Below are 22,361 nucleotides of genomic sequence, written 5' to 3' on the forward strand. Positions count from 1 at the left end.
TCTAAGGCAGCAGTTAACCCTTTTCAGTGGCTCTTCTTCCTTCTCCAAGGCCTGGTAAGGACCCAACTTCCATCAGGGTCTCTGCCCTTGAGCTCAGCAAGCTTCCTCCTCCTTTGCCCCTGCAACCTCATGGTGGAATGCCTTCCAGCTGCTGTGACCCCCTGGGTTAGACTCCACTCCTGTCTCAGCAAATCCACCTCCGCCCCGCCCCCCCACCCCCAAAAAGAATTCCCTTCATTAAGTCCATTCTGTTGTAAATACTTGAGGTCCTTTCTGTTTTCCTGCTTAGACCTTGAATACAAACAATACTATTTTAAAAGTAAGGTATTGTGCCTATAATCTAACCTCATTTCCAGAAAAATTAAGTACATAGGAACATACAAAAAGATGTAAGAAAGTATTAGTGTGCTTGGAATGTGAGATATATTCTGGAATTTTTTTTAATTTTAATTTCTAGTTTCAACTTATTTTTACATAATTTGTTTCCTCTTTTTCCTTAAAATAAAACTTCAGGAAAATAATGTTTTATAGAAGTTTCTTTTTAGTTGGTTTATGTTTTAACAGGTGCACCTTTTTGTTTCATTGTAAATTTTTGAAGCTAGATCCTATCACAGGAGAATTTTCATATAGGAATCTGACCAGTTAGGACTATAGAGGTAGAGACATGTATTTATTTAAGACCCTCTTCATTTATGTTTTTTCAGGATATGCCTTAACTTACATAGGTAATAGAAAAAATGATCATTCAATCAATGCTTTAATCTCCTAAGAAGAGGTGAAAGAATCTAAACACAAAATGAATATAGTATCTTCATTCAATTTTAGAAAATAACTTTGTCTCACACTGAACAGAATAGAATTGTCCTCCAAAAGCATCTTTAATGTAAATATAGACCCTTGGATTCTCATCAAAAACAAAGTTTGTTTAAGGATATAGAAACTTTCTAGGTTAAATTGAAGACCAGAATTTTAGTGGAAATGCCTGGCTGTCTTTGGGAGGTTAAATCACAGCTTCTCCAGTCTCACTTCCTATTATATTTAAACAGCTGTGACTATTTGCATGAGGCATAATCATATTAAATTATTTTTGCTTAAAGAATTTTGGAATTTTTAACGGGAAAGAAGTGACTTTCCTGGTCAGTGACTGGGCAGAATGATGCATAGATAGGGAGGTTACAAGGCAGACATCTGACCTGGCTGTATGCCTCATGAGAAACTGTTCGGTGCTAGTGAGCTCCAAACTGGATTCTCACCTTCACTACAAGACAGGAGGAGCCCAGCACCTGCCCAGGATGGTCAACTGAGTGAGGGGTGCCAGGCCATTCATGGAACTGCCACTAGATCATGCTATAGACAGAATGTGCCCCCCCAAATTCATATGTTAAATCCTAACACTCACTGTGGTGGTATTTGGAGGTGGGGCCTTTGGGAGGTGATTAGGTCATGAGGGTGGAGCCCTCATGTGTAGGATTAGTGTCCCCAAATAGCTCCCTCCCTCCTGCTGCCATGTGAGGACATGCAAAAGGACAGCCATCAGTGAACTAGGAGGTGGGTTCTCACCAGACACTAAATGTGTCAGCATCTTGACCTTGGACTTCACAGCCTCTAGATCTACAGAAATGACACAACTTGTGTTTGCTGCACCACCTTCTCCCTCAGACACTGCTGCTGCTAAATCAGAACCTAATTGCCTGCAAGACAAGCAAGTCTTATCTCCAGTACAATTAGAATTGCGTGCGTTCCTTTTTGTAAAATTTGAAGAGTAGGTAATAGGAGACAAAATTATCAAGCCTTCCTGGGTGGAATTAGAAACGAGATGTGTTAGGTCATTACTGGATAATCCGTAAGTAATTTTTAAAGTACAGTTCAAAATAAAATAGGTAAATACTTGAAGACATCTTAAAGGTCTCATGAGGCCTATAACAGCTAACAGGTTTTTAGACTGTGTAAACTCAGGTGGAAAAAAAAATTAAAACTTTCATGATAAACATCTCCACTTCATGCTTTTATTTAGCCCAACTGAATTCTCCTGTAAGACTGGTGCTGCAGGCAAGATCCTGGGCACCAACTCCTCCTTCTTCCAGTGGTAAAGGCACTTCAGGATCTGAATGCATTGTAAACAATGAATAATTTTGGTGGTGTTAGCAGAGGAGATCAGTGGCTGGTTATAAGAAAACAGACTTACGAGCAGAACTGTCAAAATGGCACTGGGATTTGGCTCCCTGGGTGACAGCCCGCAGTGCAGCAGCAGTGACTTAGAACCAGGAACAGTGGGGAGCTTCCTCGCACAGAGTTACCTTTCAAAGGACAGCTGCAGCAGGTAACTGAAGAAAGTTCCCAGTGTGAGAGCAGCTCTGACCGTTGAAGATGAAACCCCTTGGGATGCAAAACCTGAACACACCAAAATATGGAAATTGGTGCCATCAGCCCAGAGCCAAGATGACCAGGTATTTGCAGGGACCTTGACTTGCTAGATGGATTAACTTTCTTCTGGTGGAAGATAAGCATATCTCCTCCAATATACTCCCAGGGCATAACCAGAAAGGACCTTGTTAAGAAAAATGGGTACCAAACAATGACATTTTCAGAGAATTGCTGATGCTCACTATCTAATATTAGCAGCATCCTCGAGAAGACTAGAGAGATGTGGAAGGACTTAGCCATTTCCCAGGATGATATGTGAGATTCAGAGAAACATGAGTCATATGTGTTCAAATTGTTGGGCACTTGAGGATTGAGAAACCTGTCAAATTTGAAGGGATTTGTATTTTGAAATTCCGGCCGGATACATGTTGGTTAAGCATGTGACAATGGAAAGGCGGTTAGAACTGAAAAGTGTCAGGTCTCTTGGCTTCTCTGTTCATTTTAAATCATGTAGGTTAAAAATAATTTCTCTGGGTATAAAAAGTAAGGTTAATTGACAGTGTAGAACTGGGTTATTCTGGGCATATCATCTAAGTATCCGAAGAGGAATTTAGACAAATTGAGGAGATGAGATGGTGCTGGGCATGGAGAAGAAAAGGAAATCTGATCAAGAGAAAAAGAGCAGGAGATGTGTACTCTCCTTCACTCCCTCCCATATTTATTGTTTACCATCAAACCTCTCCCTGCAGGATTTATTTAAGCAGTAAACATTTATTGAGTTTCAACTATTTGCTCAGCACTTGGACAAGGTGTGTGCTAGACTTGGGTTTATAATGGTGACGTGATCCTTGACCTCCTGGACCTCCTAGTTTAGTCGGAGAAAAAAGACCTGTAAGGGCTTCCCTGGTGGCGCAGTGGTTGAGAGTCCGCCTGCCGATGCAGGGGACACGGGTTCGTGCCCCGGTCCGGGAAGATCCCACATGCCACGGAGCGGCTGGGCCCGTGAGTCATGGCCGCTGAGCCTGCGCGTCCGGAGCCTGTGCTCCGCAACCGGAGAGGCCACAACAGTGAGAGGCCCGCGTACCTCAAAAAAAAAAAAAGACCTGTAAGAAAATTAATTGTGCTGTTAGTTGCAAGCAGCATGGGAGGCATTGAAGAAGGAGGCTTTACTCTTACTGGACAGAGAGAAAATTGTCAAGAGGTTCTTCAAATAAGAACCAATGCCTTTAAAAAATAAATAAATAAAGAACTGATGCCTGATCTTTGTCACAGTAAATTAGTTCACCCAAACGATTTATGCAGACGAGAGTATTCTAGAACAAAAGTGTATACAAAGACATAGAGGAATGGAGGGATGTAGTACATTTCAGTAATAGAAAGTTTTTTGCTCCAGTTAGAGCATGAGGGGTATGGGGGTGAGCAGTGGAAGCTGGGGGCCAAGTCATGAAGAGCTGTGTGAATCATGCTAAGAAGCTGGAGCTTTTTCCTGCAGGTGATGGAGAGACAAAGAAGGCTTTCATGCAAGAGAATGACATGATCAGACTCTAAGATATGTGAGGGTGAAAGGATAGCTTCAGGCAACAAAGACTAGGATCCAAGAGCAAGGGAAAGTATTTCCGGTGGTCCCACAGCTGGGAAAGCCAGCTCCAGGGTTGTTTTGTTTTTAATATGCATGCCTCACAATAATCAATTGTACATATATTTTCATAACTTTTTTAAAAACGAAGAATAAAGTAAATGTGAGAATGGGGGCTCTGACAAGAATACTTTGAAAATAACGCATTCTTTAAAGAAGACTATAAAGGTTTTTACTGATGATATTTATTTGGGTAAAAAGTTTTTATTAGGGTATTGGGTCAGGGTCGTATGGTTTATTTGCAGCCTTTAAAGTCTCATTCGATCATTTAATAGGCTAAAATCAAGAGAAAAAATAGAAGACAGAAAAGAATTTGTGTTTGAAAAGGGCACAAGCTGGAGGAACAGTTAGTGAGCGCCTGAAATCTTGTTTTGAGAGTTTAGTGTACAAATGGGAGTAAATGTGCCAAAAGAATCTGTCCTTTCCTCAGTTTTCCCCTTTTCTATACACAAACCCAGTCCTTTAATTCCCCCTAATTTTTGACACTAAAAGCCTTGGTTAAAGGGCTCCTTACTGAAAATAATGCTTCAGTGATATTTCACATTACAGAAATGTACGTATCTTTCTACAAGAAGTAGACAATGCTGTCAGAATTCTGTTCCCTCTTTTTGGAAACACCCTAAACATAGATAATGTATGACATTGGTGAGGTTTTGTCCTGTTCAGCTTTCCAGAGGAATAAGATGCCCAAAATATAGCCTAAATATTGAATGTGTGTAGGCAAAGATAAGGGATCCGTACAGGCAATTTACTGGAAATAGTTCTCTCTCTCTCTCCCTCAGCTTGTGAAAACCAAGAGATGCTGATTTCCAAACTTTCATTTAGGTTTTTATGCCCCCTAGTGGGCATTTGGTATTTCTGCAGTTGTAAAATAATGCTGGGATTTTCACAGCATTTCCTTTGTGCAGTGTGTTCAAACTGTTTATACTGACGAAGTGATATGTCCTTAAATATTCAAACTATACATTTTAAACATTATTTTGACTATTACGCTTTCAATAATTTTATAAAAGGTCTGACAACCTTCAGGAAAATACCTGTGAAGACAAACTATCATAGAGTTCCCTGACCCACCTGAATTTTACTCATGAATTCCTTAAGAATCCATGGACTCCTGGCTAGGAACCTCTAATTATGGGAATAAGGGCTTACTCTAGCTGCCCCTTTCATTTAGTAGATGCTAAGATTATTAATGTTGTGAACAGTGGAAAAAGTAAAACCAAAAAATACACTTAAAAAAATTAGTTCAAGGGCCTTTCCCTGGTGGCGCAGTGGTTGAGAGTCTGCCTGCCGATGCAGGGGACACGGGTTCGTGCCCCCGTCCGGGAGGATCCCACGTGCCGCAGAGCGGCTGGGCCCGTGAGCCATGGCCGCTGAGCCTGCGCGTCCAGAGCCTGTGCTCCGCAACGGGAGAGGCCACAACAGTGAGAGGCCCGCGTACCACAAAAAAAAAAAAAATTAGCTCAAAATTTGGTTTAGATTTAAAGAAACAGGAGAAGACAGAGAATACTCTAAATAACTATATATGTTAGATAATCAAAAACAATGGTCAAATTTTCCACACAGCTAGGATAGTATAGTGACTGATCCTGCAGGAAAAGAGGTGGAAACAAACTCAAGGCAGCTTTTTAGGCAAACATTGATTTTACCGTGTCAAAGTAATACCAAGGCCCCTCTAGCAAACAAGTTCTGTACCATAAGCAGGTGTCATATAGCAACACTTTTAAAAAAGCTGTTTGCTATTTGCACACATTGCAGCTACTATAAAAATTATCCATCAAACTGTGATCCTTCTAGAATACTAAGTTGATGGCAGAAAAATTCATGAATAACATAGCTACTGAGACCCTAAGGGGTAGAATTATTAGTTGAGAAGTGATCCAGCTTCCACGTCAGAAGAAATTATTTCTCAGACTTCTCTGACTGGCAGTCAGGTCTAGGAGAAATATTCAAACGCAAAATCAGTAATTAAAATACACACACACACACACACACACACACACAAACACACAATCAGCTAATTGCTTTTACCAGGATGTTATTATACATATCACTTACTTTTATCTAATTATTTAATTAGATGTCTTAGTCCATTTGGACTGTTATAACAAAATTTCACAGATTAGGTAGTTTATAAGCAACAAAAATGTATTTCTCAGAGTCCTGGAGGCCGAGAAGTCCAAGGTTATGGCGCCAGCAGATGCTATGTGGTGGCAGGTGAGGCCCATTTCCTGGTTCACAGACGGCACTTCTCCGTGTGCCTTCACGTGCCAGAAGAGGCTAGGGAGCTTTGTTGGGTCTCTTTTTACAAAAGCATGAAGCCCATTCACGAGCGCTCCACCCTCATGACCTAATCATCTCCCAAAGGCCACCCCCCGGACCCCACCGCCTCCTAACATCATCACAGGGGGCATCAGGATTTCAACTTATGAATTGTGTATGGGGTTGAGGGAGCATGTAAACATATCATAATCATAGCAGATACCTAGTTTTCAAATACTTCTACCCCCAAATCCTGATTTATGTTCCATACAAAGTTGTTGGGTTTTTTTTAATACTAATGTAGTAGCCGAAATATAGTATTTATTGAACTAGCACCTGCTGGATACAACGTACAGGATGTCCTGGACTTCAGTGCAACTGCACAGAATCCATTCACTCTGTCCCTTATACCTAGCAATTTAAGACTTTTTCATTGTAAAAAAGAAAAAGGGAGAGCAAGAGATTGAATTACAGTAAGCATCAAGGTTTATTTTCAAATCAGCATTTCCTTCCTGTTATACGAAGATCTTTTCTACCTTTATAATTATTCATAAAATTCCTGGGTTTTGTTTTCTTTCTTGGTATCCATGGGAAATAGTTTCACAGATGGAAAGTCATGCCTTAGCTGGGGAGGTTTGCCTTATATAACATTTCTCCTTTATCCAATGAGCCTACGTTTATACTCTTCAAATAAAAAGAGAAGAAAAAATAGAACTGTATGAATAGGACTAAGAAGCTAGAAGTATTGTGTTCACACTGTGTTAAAGCAGTCAAGGGAATTGTTCTCCATTGGAGATCTAAATGTTTTTAGCCATATGATTTCTGGAGACATGCCAAAAATGGAAAATTTGAGTAGATATTAGTAAAATTTGGTTTACACCGTATTATGCTTAAAAATTATTTAGACTTTCTATCCTATTTCAGTATTACTTGATAAATTGGGAAGATAGATAGATTGATAGATAGATGATATATTCATTCTATCTGATTGTCTGAAATAACCAGATTTACCACTTTTGGGCATTGAATGCATACCAGAATTCAAGTACTTAGCATGAAACTTTTGGATAATATTAGAGATTAAAATCTTCTAGAATCAACAATTGAAACTCTTCTTGAGAAATTGGTCCTCCACTCAATATGATCTTTAACACATGGCAAAATATGTAATTTTAACCAAGTATTTTGGGGCAGTAAGTACACATTTAGAATTAACATTTTTATGTGAATGACACCTCCATATTGTACCTTTTAACTGATGTAAGGAGGAAAGGGAGCAATAAACATAAAGTTTGGCAGATGTTCAGGGTGAAAAAGGAGCAGAAAGAGTGACTCTATATGGTGGATGTGGGAGAAAGAAGGAAAAGTTAGAAGAAGCAGAGGAAAGTAGAAGTATGGGGAAAGCTTCCCTTCGATTAACAAAGCTCCAAGTCTACTCATTTTTCATTACGTAAAACTAATTGGTAGTTTTTCTTTTATATCATGCTATCCTCTCTACTGTTTTCTTCTAAATTTTAAGAATTCAAGATTTATCTTATTTGACTTTAGAGGCCCCTCATACCCTTTGAATCAATTTCATTTAAATATAGAAAAAGATGTCTCTGTGGAAACAAAACCACATGTGCGTAATTTTCTAGTGTAACTCTTTTTGGAAAATGGATTTTTGAAGACTTGAGGCATAATATTAAATTCTGAAGAAAACAAGAATAGAATATATAATACTGCTGGGCTTAGCATAAATTTAAGAATAAGGAGTTGGGAAAAGTGAGGTGTGTTTTTATATGATAAATAAAAAATAAAATACCAACCGGCAAACGAGTTGCCAAGGATAAGAATAATCATTAAAAGATGGCAGTACTGTAGGCAATACGTAAACTTTAAAATGATCATTTGGCCACGATAAGTGTCACTTCGCATTATGAAGTTTTCTATGCTACGCCTTTCCTCCACTGAATTTCAGAGATATGATTCCTGAGGTCTGTAAGGCTATTTTGCTTCTTACTACGAGTTGGAGTTTGAATACTAGTTAAAAGATCCTTTGTTGAACGAAGGAAAGCTCCTGGTTTGCCAGAGAGCTATTTCCCATCCCTAGCAGATTCTGTGCTCAGTTACAAGTTTGCAGGTAAAAATTACCCATTTCGATTCTCAAGGTCATTCCCAAGTGAGAAGAGAGAGACCAAACGGACAATGTAAGAACAGATACAAATCACACTGTGCATTTTCCATGATTCTCCAACAGAGTCAAATGAATGAAATGTGCTTCAACTATTACAAATATCAACAGCAGTTTAATCTTAATAAGGACAGGGGGCCAAGGAGAAGAGCAGAGAGGGTAGTAGATTCAGTACCAAGGGGTGTATGGAAGGGGGCAGCAGGTGCTCCTTTGCAATCAGCCAAGCCTTGGGCTGTCCTTGCATGAGTAATCACAGGGCAGCCTGGACTACCTTAATATCCTGCTGGTTCCGCTCCCTTGTACTTTCACCATCTCCCTCAGCTTTGGCTACCATCCTAATTTCCTGTAATGTGTGAAAGATCTGTCTTTCCACCCAAGAGTAGAAAGATGAGAGATATTCCCACCAATGAGCACTGTGCTCTGACTGCCTCTTCCCACCGTAACCATTGCGGTACTGGTCAGTCATCTCAAGTGTTCACTTTCTAGATTGTGAAGGAAATTTGGATTACAAAACAAACATGACAAAGGTGAATAACAGATATAACTGTATTTGATGCAGATCAGCATGGCTATATGACATTAAACCACCCCTTTTGTATCTGTTATCTCTTTCCCCTTATGGATCCTTCTAGATGGGAATTTGCTGCCTTTCAGCAAGCTGGTTTATATCCTTACTTTCTCCCCTTTTGTTACAACACGAACGAGATATTTCATTTTACCCATTTTCCCCCCCTCTGAGTAATGAGTTCAGTTTCTGCTTTATTCAAATTATAATCTCTGTTTATATTCAAAAAGGATTTACAGTGATTATTTTGCTAGTTGAATTCCAGGCACCTCATCAAAAATTGCTTTCTCAGGGAAACTTGCTTTATCAGTTGGCCCAGAATCCCTTTGACTGAATCCCTCAGAATCTGTTTTCTCCCTTCTTCTTTTAGGCGTGGCCTTTCTAAGGGCATGATTACCCCCCTCCCTATCACCACCATCACCTGCCATCTGAGTTTACCAATCTCTCTTCTTAAAGTCTTACTGAACTTTGGGTTCGGTTTAGCCCTTAATTTTTTCTAATAATCACAAGTATGCTGACCTTGCCCACTGGATGACATAGTGAGCCTAAAATACAAAAAGTAGTTAATAAATAGTAATTTAAAAAAATCTCTTAGAAAGAGGCAGGAAAAACTATATGATGGATTCATTTAGCTATTTTAATTTATTTTAAAAGGTTTACTTTAATTATCGATACATGGACTTCATGCTTATCTTCTCTGGCTATAACAAATAGTTGAGTTTTATTTACTTTCCTTTTTGAGAGACACTTTCTAGATCCTAACTGTTAAACATTAAAATCAAATCTCCTTTTTGAAAAGCTGTTTTTAAGTATGCATGTACATATGGGGAGTATGTGTGTTATAGATTTCTTCAGAGCTCATGCATAGTCAGTGCAAAAGGAAAGAAGATATTTATAAATTATCGCCGGGCACTCATGAACTGTGGTGAACATGGTAATTGGCTCATGTGCGCAGCGTTGTATAAAAAGTTGATCTTCCACTGGCCTATCCTTATGGTAAGAAGGACCTCAAGCCTTTTACGCTCACCTTGTAATTTCCTTTGGTTTTGACTGTTTCCTCACTAACATAATCTTCAGATTATGATTTAGCTTCCCCGATGGACTATGGAAAGAGACCCTGTTTCATATGGATGCAGCATTCCAGTTCTTGGGTTGTTTTTTTTTCTTTTACTGTAAATTAATACTGTCGTTCTGATGCCAGAACCGTGTGGGAATTTTAGCTACAGTGAATTAGCTCAACTGCTGATCAAACACTGACAAGAATGAGTCACTGAGCCTTCAAAGCAGAGGACTAGAGCCTGGAACGGGGTCACAGTGAAGTGCTAGTCAGTACAACCTGCTGCCGCTCTCAGCAGCCTTCCCTGGGCCAGTTCTTCTGCACCTTCCATCTCCATATTGACATATAAATGTGTTCCCGCAGAAAACAATGTTAATGAGAATGATCGTTTCCTAGATCACCCTTCAAGATACAGTATATCCCCAGGTACTGTCAAACTCCCTAAGTCTGGATTCCAATATCTGTGCCCTGTTTCTAAGGACTAAACTCTCAGTGCGCTGAGCACCCTGGAGCCCTGAAGCAAGCAGGGAGTAGCTGGAGCTCCAGAGGTGCAGCTGGGCAACTTCTGCAATACTATGATCAGAAGATCTTCTTGAAACTAATAGGATGTTATATGTCACTTATATCTCAATTAAAAATGCATATATCAAATCGATATGTTGTCCACCTGAAACTAATATAATGTTATATGTCACTTATATTTCAATAAAAAAAGACCTCCTCCTTGACCCCCTCTCCAGGAATGAACTCTTAGAAGAACTCTATATCAATAAGGTAGAGAAAATATATTCATTTAACTAATATTTATTAAGAACTTGCTTTGTGCTAGTGAGATACAAAATAGAACAGCTCCAGCTTTATCAAGGTTATATTCTCATGTCAGCAGGGCATGTGGGGAGCTAAAGAATAAACACGTGAACAAATTAGGAAGTTTCATGTGTTAATAAGTACCGTGAAGATAGTCAAATGGGAAGGTGTTATAGAGAAAGACTGGGGGAAAAGAATACCACTAAGGGGAAGATGGCCAGAAAATACCTTCTGGAATGGAGACAATGAAGTTTCATCCTGAATAATGATGATCTAGGGGCTGCACATGTGATAGAAATCCAGATGGCCAGTGTGGCCAGAGGATGGGGAGCCTGGTGGAAGATGGCGTGAAATATAGCCAGAGACTAAAGGATGTAAGCCGGTGGAGACAAGAGTGAGGAGTTTGGATTTATTTTAGTTTCAGGTTTATTAGAAAGTTTAAGCAAAGTAGCAAGAGCCCAATCTCCATGTTAAAAGCTATAACTCTGGCTGTTATATTGGTATGAATTCTAACGAGGTAAATGTAGAAATGAAAGTTCAAGTAAGAAGCAATATCCATGGCTCTGGGAAGCGATGATGATGGCTTAGATTATTGTAAAACGGAGGTTGAGGAAAGAAACCCGGATGGAATATAGTTTGGTTTGGTCAGAGGCAGCAAGACTAGCTGAGAAATGAGATGCAGGGACGAAAGATGGGTGGCTCTTTCTGTGTTGATATATGAGCAACTGGGTGGTTTGTGGTTCCGTTTAATTAGAGGTGGTAGACGATGAGAGGAACAGATTTGAGGGGGCTGGAGGAAGCTAGGGAAATAAGAGTTCCTTTTTGGCTAATTTAAGTCTTAATTGGTTCCTAAACATCTAGCGGTAGGAATAATCAGAGCAGAACCCACTGTCTGATTTTCAAGATAGACATCAGGGTGTCGATGTAAATTAGTGTATCGGCAGCATGTAGATAGTTCTAAGCTATGGGACTGGATAAAATCACATAGGAAGAGGGTTTATACGGAGAAGATAAGAGGCTGAGACCTAAATTACTCCAAAATTTAGAAATCAGATAAGGGAAAGGAGCCAGAAAAGAAGATGGAGAAGAAGCAACCAATGAGGTAGAAGGCCACTAAGGAAATTTGCTAACGTTGAAGCCAACAGAAAGTATTTTAAGGAGAGAGAAAACAAATCAAATACAAATAAGAGATTGAGTAAGATCATCATGGCGAAATGGCCATTGGATTTCACAAGTGAAGGTTAATGGGACCTTGGAAAGTTCACTTTTTTAAGATATTATATCTGATGACAGGAATGTGATGTACCACTTTTTCTATTTAAATTTCATAATCAGTCCAATGTTGAAAAAAATTAAGTGGAAAAGAGTGTTATCTAGACTATAACATTCAGCATGGAAATGTTGACTATAAGTAAATGTAAAGAAAAGTGCCATGTGATATAAAGGACAAATTAAACAGTTCTCATTACATCATCTGGCTTAAAATATTTTCCAATCAAAGCAATTTGTAAGTGTTAGAGTCAATTTCTGCAAAGTTGAAAGGTAATTTTTATACTCAGCTATTCATAATGTCTAGTTTATTGAAGTCTTAAGCCATGTATATTTTAGCCATGAAGTAGAGATACATTGGTCCAAAAAATCATTTGAGTTAAAGCTGAAAACTATTTGTAGCAGATAGAAATAACTTTCTATGACTTAATATATTTTTTTCTCTAACCCAAGGTATGGTGACATGGTACCAAAAACCATAGCAGGGAAGATTTTCGGATCCATCTGTTCGCTGAGCGGGGTCTTGGTCATTGCTCTGCCTGTCCCAGTGATTGTATCCAACTTCAGTCGAATCTACCACCAAAATCAACGAGCAGACAAACGGAGAGCACAAAAGGTGTGTATTCAGTTCTGTGCAACCACGATTTAGTGTCTCGCATTTTGTATAGTAAGCTTTAAAATCCCCTACTGGCTATTCAGTGTTCTGGATTCGGTCGATAGTTGCATCAGTCAGCACAAGCTAAATTATACTATAGTAAGAAAGAACCTTAATATCTTAGTGGCTTAAAGCAACAAGGAGTATTTCTTCATCATGCTACAGATTGGTCTGGTGATAGAAACTCCATCTTGACAGTGTGCATCTGCAATCATTCCGGCAGGGTGTGAAAGGACATGATGAATCACACACTGACTCCTAAAACCTCCTCCTGGAAGTGGGCCAAATCACTTCCATCTCTACTGCCTTAAGCAAAGTAAGTCACATAGCCGTGTGTAACTTCAAAACAGGCAGGGAAAGACAATCCTCCTGTGCAACCAGAGACAAAAGGAAAGAAATATTTGGTGAACAGCGCTAATGATAGTAGTAAAACCAAAGGTAGATTCTTGGCAAATTTTATGAGAATCAGATTTCTTGATCTGATTCATCTAGTCTCTGTCCATCAGGGATCAAGCCGCTTCCAGTAGACAGGGGCTATTAAAGGGCACCGAAATAGGTCTCGGATATCCAACATAGTTGACACAGGAAGTAGGAGAAATTTGATCATTAGTAGCTGAGTTTTATTTTTGGCCCAGCAGTTTACTGTTTCTCTGAACTTCACATCAATGAACTGATCTCAGAGTAAACAGGTTGCATACTCCTTTGTGAAAGCAGGGAAACAATACCTACATCACAATAAGATTAAGATTATATGTAAATGTATATAAATGTATATAAGCATGTCATAGTGTTAACAAGATTTAACATTTACTGGTGGCTTCCTATGTGCCAGGTATTGGTTTGATGTTTTTTTTAAAAAATAATTTATATAGTCTTCTCAACAAGTCTAGAAGTTAGTTACCATTATTATTCCTATTTCGTAGATGAGAATTCTAAACTACCCAGGATTTGAGAAATTCTAAGGTTGCATACCTAAAAAATTGGAGAACTCTCACTCAGTCCAAGGGATCTGGCTTCCAGGTTCATACACTTGAACACTAAGATAGATGCCTCTCAGAAAAACTGACTACAAGAGGGAGGGGATATGGGGATATATGTACATGTATAGCTGATTCACTTTGTTATACAGCAGAAGCTAACACACCACTGTAAAGCAATTATACTCCAATAAAGATGTTAAAAAAAAGAAAAACTGACTAAATGTTAGCACACTTCCCCTCCCCATTCTTTGTCAAAATAATCACCTTGAGAGTCAGGGCCCTTGTTACTTAAAAATAATTATGGAAATCTCTTTTACAGTTTCCTTAAGGCTATGGTGCTAGATTTCCAGGATTCTTCGTGGATACTGTATCATGTCCTTTAAGAATAGATTTATTTTTTTAATATCAAAAAAAGCATTCATAACCATGACTAACGTGGATGTACAGTATTGGCTATAACTCTAAAATATCATGAGAGATTTTGGTGCAGTTCATAACTGGCTTTGTAGGTAGTTCTAGAACAGGATTTTAAACATGTTTTCGAACAATGTTGATCTCTTTAGTAAAGCAAAAAGTATACTTTATACTTCATACGGTATAATATATAAAACCTCGTAAAGTAACTCTTTGGGAAGTTCAGGTTAATCAACGTGGTCACACAGCATGTTGTCCAGAGAATTTGTTGACATCCATTGTCAGAGGTCTGCTTCCTTTAGCAAAGAATCACTCTTTTAGCCTTGTAGTTTCTTGCTTTATGGAATTCCCCCATTTTTGGACAAGTATCAAGCCTTTAACTAATTATTACAGAGAATAGTAATAAATAAAACTGATAATCCAATAAACAAGGCACCCTCTGGGCAGTTGTAGTCTCAGGCAGGGCACACTTTCACAAGCAGAGATGGAGGAATTTTGGCCACAGTTGGCCTCCATCAGGGCTTGTCATGTACCACAGCTGTGGCTCTGCCCACACACTACAGTCTCTCTACTGGGTACACACAAGTGCATCGTTTAAAAATAACAGAAATCCTACAAAAAGCATAGCTCTCCAGCATTCATCCATCTCCAGTCTAGAAACAACTTCTTTAATATAGCCACCTATCATTCATTTTCTCAATGCCAAAACAAAAAAGAGCTACCTGCATGAAAACTGTTTGAAGTACAAATCTGATTTTCAAATAAACCAGTCTTCAAAATATCTGTTCTTTTTTTAAATTTTGTCATCTGAAACAAGCAAATCAATATAGAAAATCTTAGAATGTTTTAGAAGCTTTTTTATCTAAATTTAGAATGTAAAAATAAATAAATATGATATTTTAAAGTACACTAAATTGAAAAGCATGATTTATGAATTTTTTATCTTTAAAGTATCTCCTGTACTCTAAGTTTCTGCCATAATGCAATGAATTTTAATATTGTGACTACTAGTATATAGAAAGTCAAATATAATAACCTAATGTGATATGTCCAGTAAATAGTCTGTGACCAAAAACTGAACATAGTCATCTAAGAAAGAAAGGTGGATATGGAAATAAATAAGTTACTTACCAAGGGATATTTTCTATTTTCCTTCCCAAGAAATTTTTTAAAAAACAATAAACATTCGTTAGGCTAAGAGAGTTTCGATTTATCTGGAACTGGGTGATTTGACAAATATCAGAGTTATGCAAAAATAACCAGCTAATTCAGTCAAGCAAGATGTCCATTCAGTAAAAGTGTCAGTCAAGCTGAATAATAAATATTACAAAATGCTTTTTTAGACCAGAATTGTTTATGTTTAGTCCCATTGACAGCACCAAGCTCAAGCAAAACCTTATACACAATTAAAATAAGACAGTCTTGCATATCTGCATTTGCTCTTTTCAATTAAAATAGCAAGTGTTCAGTATCTGAAGAAAAATCCTCTTCTACACATGCACACACACACACACACACACACACACACACACACACACACACACACCCCAGAATATAATGGCAGAATATGGAGACATTTGGTCTCTTTTCTTACTCTCTTCAAATTTCTGGATCTTATGTCCCAAGTCCTGCATCCTCAATGTAATTTCCCCTTGACAGACCAACTCATAGGCATTTCTCTCTTCCTCCCAAATCTTACGTCACTTGCTATCTCTATTCTCTATTTGGCAATTCTGTTTGACTTTATTTTGACTTTTATCTTTTTATGAGCATTATCTTCTTAGCCAAAGCTTAATATATCTTGAGAGCATTACCATGTCTCGCATTTTAGTGCCTTATACTTATTTCCATTTTTTAATCTACTATTTCTGGTATTCTGGTTGAAGGCCAGCATTCAGCAGACATTTGGCATGGTGTGCCACAAGACCAAGTAAACCAATTAAGTCATATAGTACTGTAGTAAAATGAAAGAAAAGTCGTGAATGAAACTGAGATGGGAGGTTCTTTTTCTAACACAGTACATGACTTAGCTAAATAGCTATTCTGTCTCTAAAACAACTGTTTCTTTTTCCCTAAACTTAGAACTACTTCTGTGGTAGTTGTTGCCATAATATGTAGGTTTTCCATTATGGAAAATATGTCATTTTCCTTTGTTGGACAGTATTTTTGGGTAATGTACATGTTTCATTTATCAAAGAAAGTAATATTTCCTAATACTGAGGCTAAATGCTTGGAGAATGACATAGGTGAGACTAGTAACTATGATATAGGCAATATAATTACATGCAGTGGTTGCAAAAAAAAAAAGAAAGAAAGAGGAGGGGAAGGTTGAGGGAGGAAGGGAACCAAAAAAGGCAAATATATATTTGCTGGAACATTGAATGTTCCAGGAGCCCAGTGAGACTTTAGGACTGAAGTTTCAACAATACCCCTTTCTGGAAACCAAATTTATATTACTTATTTCTGAATTATTACGTCAATTCTAAGTCATTTCCAAATGTGCTTGTCACTTCCCGTTGTTTTATTGAGTCTGTTCTGAAATCCTGGCTGCACCATACAGCTTGAAGTTAAGCATTTTCTACCTTCCAACTTCATTCTCTAGTACTGTCTCAGTATTTTGAGTCATCTAAACACTACCGTGCCAACCAAGAGTGAAATTTGTCTATTTTTCCCATCACTTATAAATATGATCTATGTACAGTTTTATTTTAACCTGGAATCAGCACACACGAAGAAGAAATTCACAGAGGAAGAGAGAAGGGATGGGGTTGAAGCCAGATGATATCTTAATGCTATTCTGAGAGCTTCCAACATCTCGGTGCTACTGTCAAATGCTGTGGGTGTGGGTAAAAGGGCATCTTGGTACAACTGTGGAGGGAAGTTTGGTAAAACCTATCAAACAAAACAAACACACACACCCTTTGATCCAGGAATAATGCTGCTTCTAGAAATTCGTCTTGCAGATCGGCTCATCATGATGTTCCAAGCAGGCAACATTTCTTGTAGTAGCAAAAAATGCCTTAAAAATTAATTGTGGTTGGCCTGCTAGCTAAATGATGCTTCTCATTCCTACAGTGGCATATTACACAACCGTAAATAAATGAGGTGGCTTTATGTAGATACGGGAGGAGTCCCAGTTGCACTAAATGAAAACAGCTGAGTCCGGAAGAGTGTGCAGCATATTCTCCCGAGTAAAAATGTATGCGTATATACATAGGAATATATATTTGCTTTTTTATGTCTAGAATATTTCTGGTAAGATTCTCTAGAAATATTGCCAGTGGTTGACTCTGAAGAACAGGAGTAGGTAAGTCCAGAGAGACTTACTTGTTTTTCATGTACTATTGTAGTCTCAAAATTTTTGTCATATGTATATATTCATTCTCCATTTAAAAAATCTAGATAATTAAAATTGTTTTATTAAAAAGAGGATTTCAGGGCTAGAGACTGAGATAGTCTTCCTCAGGGTTGTTTAGAAAGGGAAAAGACAGAGTCATTACAAGTAAGTTCTTACCCAAGCCACTCCAGTTTCTTCCTTACGTACACTCGTTATATGTGTCACACGAACAGAATGGTCACCAAAATAGTGCTTCCCAGGAAATGAAAACCAGACTCATACCATGACAGTCTGGGGCAGATATACAACAGCAGTTTTAAAGTAGAACAGAATATCAGAAGTCCAACCAGTAGGCAAAGTGGATAAATTTAGGGTAGTGGTAAATTTTTTTTTTTTTTTAGAGAGCCCATGTTGTACAGCGTCTACACTGGCCAATTTAACAAAAGAATTGCAAAAACAGAATTTGATATTTGAGGATGCAGATACAACTGAATAGTTTTCTTTAAAGGAAGGACTGAAGGAAGGGAGAGAGGAAGGAAGGAAGGAGAGCGGGAGGGAGGCAGGTAAGAAATAGAGAGGGGAGGGGAGGGGTAGGGAAGAGAGGAGGAAAGAAAAAAAAGAAAGGCAGTAGGTTCCTGGAACTTAGTTACTAAATTTAAAAGAACATTAGTTTAAATGAAAAGAAGTTGGCTGTTGGTTTGCTGGGTCTTCATTTCATTAAGTTACTCAGATTGGGATAAGTGAAAATATAAGCCGTGCTGCTATTTTTCTCTTGATACAATTGACAGAAACAACACTGAAATAACGTGATCTTACTGTAAAGACTTAATTACAATTCTTAAACGTATAACCCAACTCCAAAGTAGTTCATCAATCTCACTGATAAACATTAACTAAAATAGAGCACTTCAATGGTGAAAGTTTACTATTCAGTAGTTACATGTGAGAAGCTGGCATGCTTTTAAAAATATGTGTGCCGACAGTAGGATTATATAAGAATGCACTCAGTGTTTTAAGAAATCCAGTCATAGATCTTAATAGGACATTGCTGCTTCTTCTCTTACAGAAAGCCAGACTGGCCAGGATCCGGGCAGCTAAAAGCGGAAGTGCAAACGCTTACATGCAGAGCAAACGGAATGGCTTACTCAGTAACCAACTGCAGGTACAAGTCAAGCATTTCGTTTCCTTTAATGTTCAAATTATTGGTGCAATATTGATTTAGTTCTACTTAACCATATAATTTTATTGTGGGTAGTTGCGAAAATGGCTATGAAACAACAAAGGTGTCATCTTTTAATAACCTCACCCTGTACCATCTTTTCTCTTTTTTTTTTAAGAGGAAAGAAATGTGTCTTTACTAGAACTATCCACGAAAATTGTTTTCTAACAATGGCATCCCAGGCGGAATACAATGACTGTGTATGTTTAGTATACAGATTATGGTTTATAATACCATATTTGCACAAAAACAAACCAGGACTCCTTGGATAAATAGCCAATTCCATGCCTGTCGCCCTGGACCTTACTGGCTGGAGGCTAGAAGCTGGGCTACGAAATATTGCCAGTGAATCATGATTCCCATTCATGGTTGGGCAATATTTCTGCACTATCTCACAGAAACTTGGGAAAAGTCAAAAATTCTCAACGACTCAAATACCTAGGTTGTTTTTTTTTTAAATTTCAAAATTATGTACACTCCTTAAAGTTCATTTGAGTGGCGATGCGGCGGCGGGAGAGTTGACATCTGTCTTGTTTTACTTCTTACTGAAGAGGGAACACCATTCTGTGTTATAAAGTTCACATGGTATGAAATATAATTTAAGAAACTTTACTTTTACCTCAAAACTCTCTTTTAATTTTTAGGATTCCAGTCATCTTTACTTACGTAATAGCTTTTGTGTACGTAAGCATGAAGGTGGTTTCAGGATTATCTAAGTACTAGATTAAATATTATTATCCCAGGCTTTCAAAGGTAGCTGGGAGATGAATGAGTAAAAGAAAATTAAAGTTTCAACTCATGGAGGCAAGTCTAAAAGGCCAGACCGCTAATTTGATGAAAACGTAAATGCTGATTATCAAACTCAAAAGCAACTCTACATTTGATCCATTTTAGTTAAAAAAATTTTTTAAATGCTGCCATTTAATCTCAGGAAATAGGCCAGATCTCTCTGTGGAAATATGTGGCTGAGGTTCTCATTGTTTGCAAATAAAATAGAAAACCCTTCTGTCTTCTCCCTGTTAACAGTCCTCTGAGGATGAGCAAGCCTTTGTTAGCAAATCCGGCTCCAGCTTTGAAACCCAGCACCACCACCTGCTTCACTGCCTGGAAAAAACCACGGTAAGGAAAAGGCAGGACTGGCTGCCCCTGCAACTCAGACAGTAGTCCCATTGGTTTTTGTGAATATTTAATGCATCCAAGCACAATTTCACCATCTGCATTACTGCAAAATATACTGAAAACCAAAAAAATCCACAGTAATTGAAATTACTTTGAAAGACTGTAGTGACATTTCAACTTAGAAAGTATTTTAGAGACTTATTAAAATGTTTTTATCCTTAGTGGTAATCTTAACCCTAGGCTAAAATATCAGTTTAATGCAGATGGAAAGCTGTCTTCCAATAGCTGACTGCAAGTCCTATAGAATATCTTCTCCTGATTCTTAAAATGCTGATTAAACAGAAATAAAAATAATGAAGTTTAAGTGTTCCTGACATCTGGATAAAGGGACTAGCAATAGCAATAACAAAATAGAGAATAACTGAATATAAGCATTTCTTTCATTCACAGGTATAATAAACAGAGATTGATAATAAAAACTATCTGTTCTCATAAGAAAATGACGCATTTAATTACTGGCATACCCCTTGGGGCTGAGGATTCAGTCTGCATTTCTCCACTTGTAAGCTCCCAGTTGGACCGCCTCTTTAACAAAGGCATCTGTTTTCTAGCTAGCTTGTCAAAAGGGATCACAGTCTGTGACCGCAGAGCAGAATAAAACTTTCACCGTATTTGAATCAAGTCTGCTTGTTCACTCACCAGAGACACATATTTGTATTCTCAATTCTGACATACTGTCCATCCACTTATTCATATACTTATATAGTCTTTCAACCAACATGTATTACTTGCCTATTATGTGCCAGACAGTGAGCCAGACCCAAGATACACCGTGAAGTCAGGTATGGCCTCTGCCCCCCCCTTGAGCCTGCAGGTTTGGGACAAAACATGGATGTTACTGGAGAAGGACAACTAGCAGGGGAAGCAAAAATGGGGCCCCAGTGGACTGAGGGCAAAGAGGGTGGAGCCAGAGGGTACCAGATCAGGCAAAGCTTCCTGGTGGAACTTGAGTTAAGAACCACAGGACTATTATGAGTTAGTTAGGCAAAGAAATGAAGGGGCTAAAAGTTGATGTAAGCACCTGAGGAAGACTGGAACTTGGCCTAAGAGGAAGTAAAAGAACTTGAGGGTGGTCAGAGGAAAGAGGGTACCATGGCACAAGTAGAGGAGGAGAGGAAGGCAGTGGCCAGATAACCTTGTGTTTTGGAGGCACGTAAAGAATTTTAATCTTTATCTCGTAATAAATGGAAAATTATTTGAGGGCTTTGAACAGATTATATTAGTATCTTAAATAAAGATCTATACTTTATTAGGATAACTCTTTGAAAGTTAAATGATAACAATAATCAAATGTATGTATCCCTGTCTTTTTCTTTCTGTTTCCATTTTTTGACTATTTTACCTTTTAGGGCTTTTTTAATCAAAAATTATTCAATACTAATTAATTTAGTTTAAATTGAGCTACCTACAAAAATATACGTTAACCAGCCACAGAATGACTTCTTCCCTTTCAATCACTGATGAGATAAATTAGAATGTCATGCCTTATGACTTGTATTATATATGTGAAATGTGCATTGTAATAGAAGAAAACAGATTGTGACTCCTTTGTGAGCTGTATTTTTTTCTATAAAATTTAACATTTAACATGAAATTCTGTCTCAGCTGATCATATTATCCTCTGGACTCTAAACAGAATGTTAAATTTCATTTACTTCAAAATGATTATCTCAAAAAAAAAATGCTTATCTCAGCAAATAAATGGCAAAATGAGTAACTAAAACAATATTTTTCCTATTAGCCAGTAAATTCCTTCAGTTGTTTTACTAATATTTTAGGATGAGAGATGATTAAGTGAAATTTGGCATGGACAAAGCCTTCTATTATAAGACTATTCCCACCCACACAAAGAAAAAAAATAGTAATTGAAGATATTCTTAGTAGTTCAGACCAAAAATGTTTTCCCTTATGTTTCTGAGGTAAAAGTATGGCATAGGCAATTTAGGAAGCAATTTTTATTAAATATTTTAAAAGCAGGTTTTACACTGTGTTTCACTAAGGTGTGGTATGTGAGATGATGTCCATCACTGTTGGCTTCTGGGTTAGAGGAACATAGACAGAGATCATGGGTCCAGCCAGTGATGTATCACAAAGATAAGAATGGAGACCTCAAAAGTTCAGTGCTAACCCCTTCTGGGTCAAATATAAAGTGATGCATTCTGATAAATTTATTTTACTTATTGAATAAGTCTTATTTTACTTACTTAATAAGTCATATTTTTCTATATACTGGGAATTTTAGAGGAGCATCTAAAGGAATGGGAATTGTCTTAGTTATCTCATTTTCTAATTAAAAAATATTTTCAATCCCATGTGAAAATATTTGCTAATATATAACAGACAATCTAACTTGGAACATTCTATTAAAATAGTCTCTTTCTCATAACTTCAGTCTGTCAATTTGTTTAAAAATAAAGTACATGTGAATTTACACATTCCCCACG

At 37.8% G+C, this 22,361-nt stretch overlaps 1 protein-coding gene across 1 annotated transcript in view; it reads left to right on the top strand.

Moving 5' to 3' along the window:
* KCND2 (potassium voltage-gated channel subfamily D member 2) overlaps window positions 1-22,361 on the top strand; it is a 465,433-nt gene that overhangs the window by 438,087 nt on the left and 4,985 nt on the right. Inside the window, exons 3-5 of the mRNA XM_029233755.1 lie at window positions 12,587-12,749; window positions 18,586-18,681; window positions 19,765-19,857. Coding sequence (XP_029089588.1) covers window positions 12,587-12,749; window positions 18,586-18,681; window positions 19,765-19,857 — 352 coding nt within the window. The remainder of the gene's footprint in view (window positions 1-12,586; window positions 12,750-18,585; window positions 18,682-19,764; window positions 19,858-22,361) is intronic.

The sequence above is a fragment of the Monodon monoceros genome, unplaced genomic scaffold, assembly GCF_005190385.1.
Source record: "Monodon monoceros isolate NGI ecotype Baffin Bay Population unplaced genomic scaffold, NGI_Narwhal_1 Super_Scaffold_2, whole genome shotgun sequence".
In the NCBI taxonomy this organism is placed as follows: Eukaryota; Metazoa; Chordata; class Mammalia; order Artiodactyla; family Monodontidae; genus Monodon; species Monodon monoceros.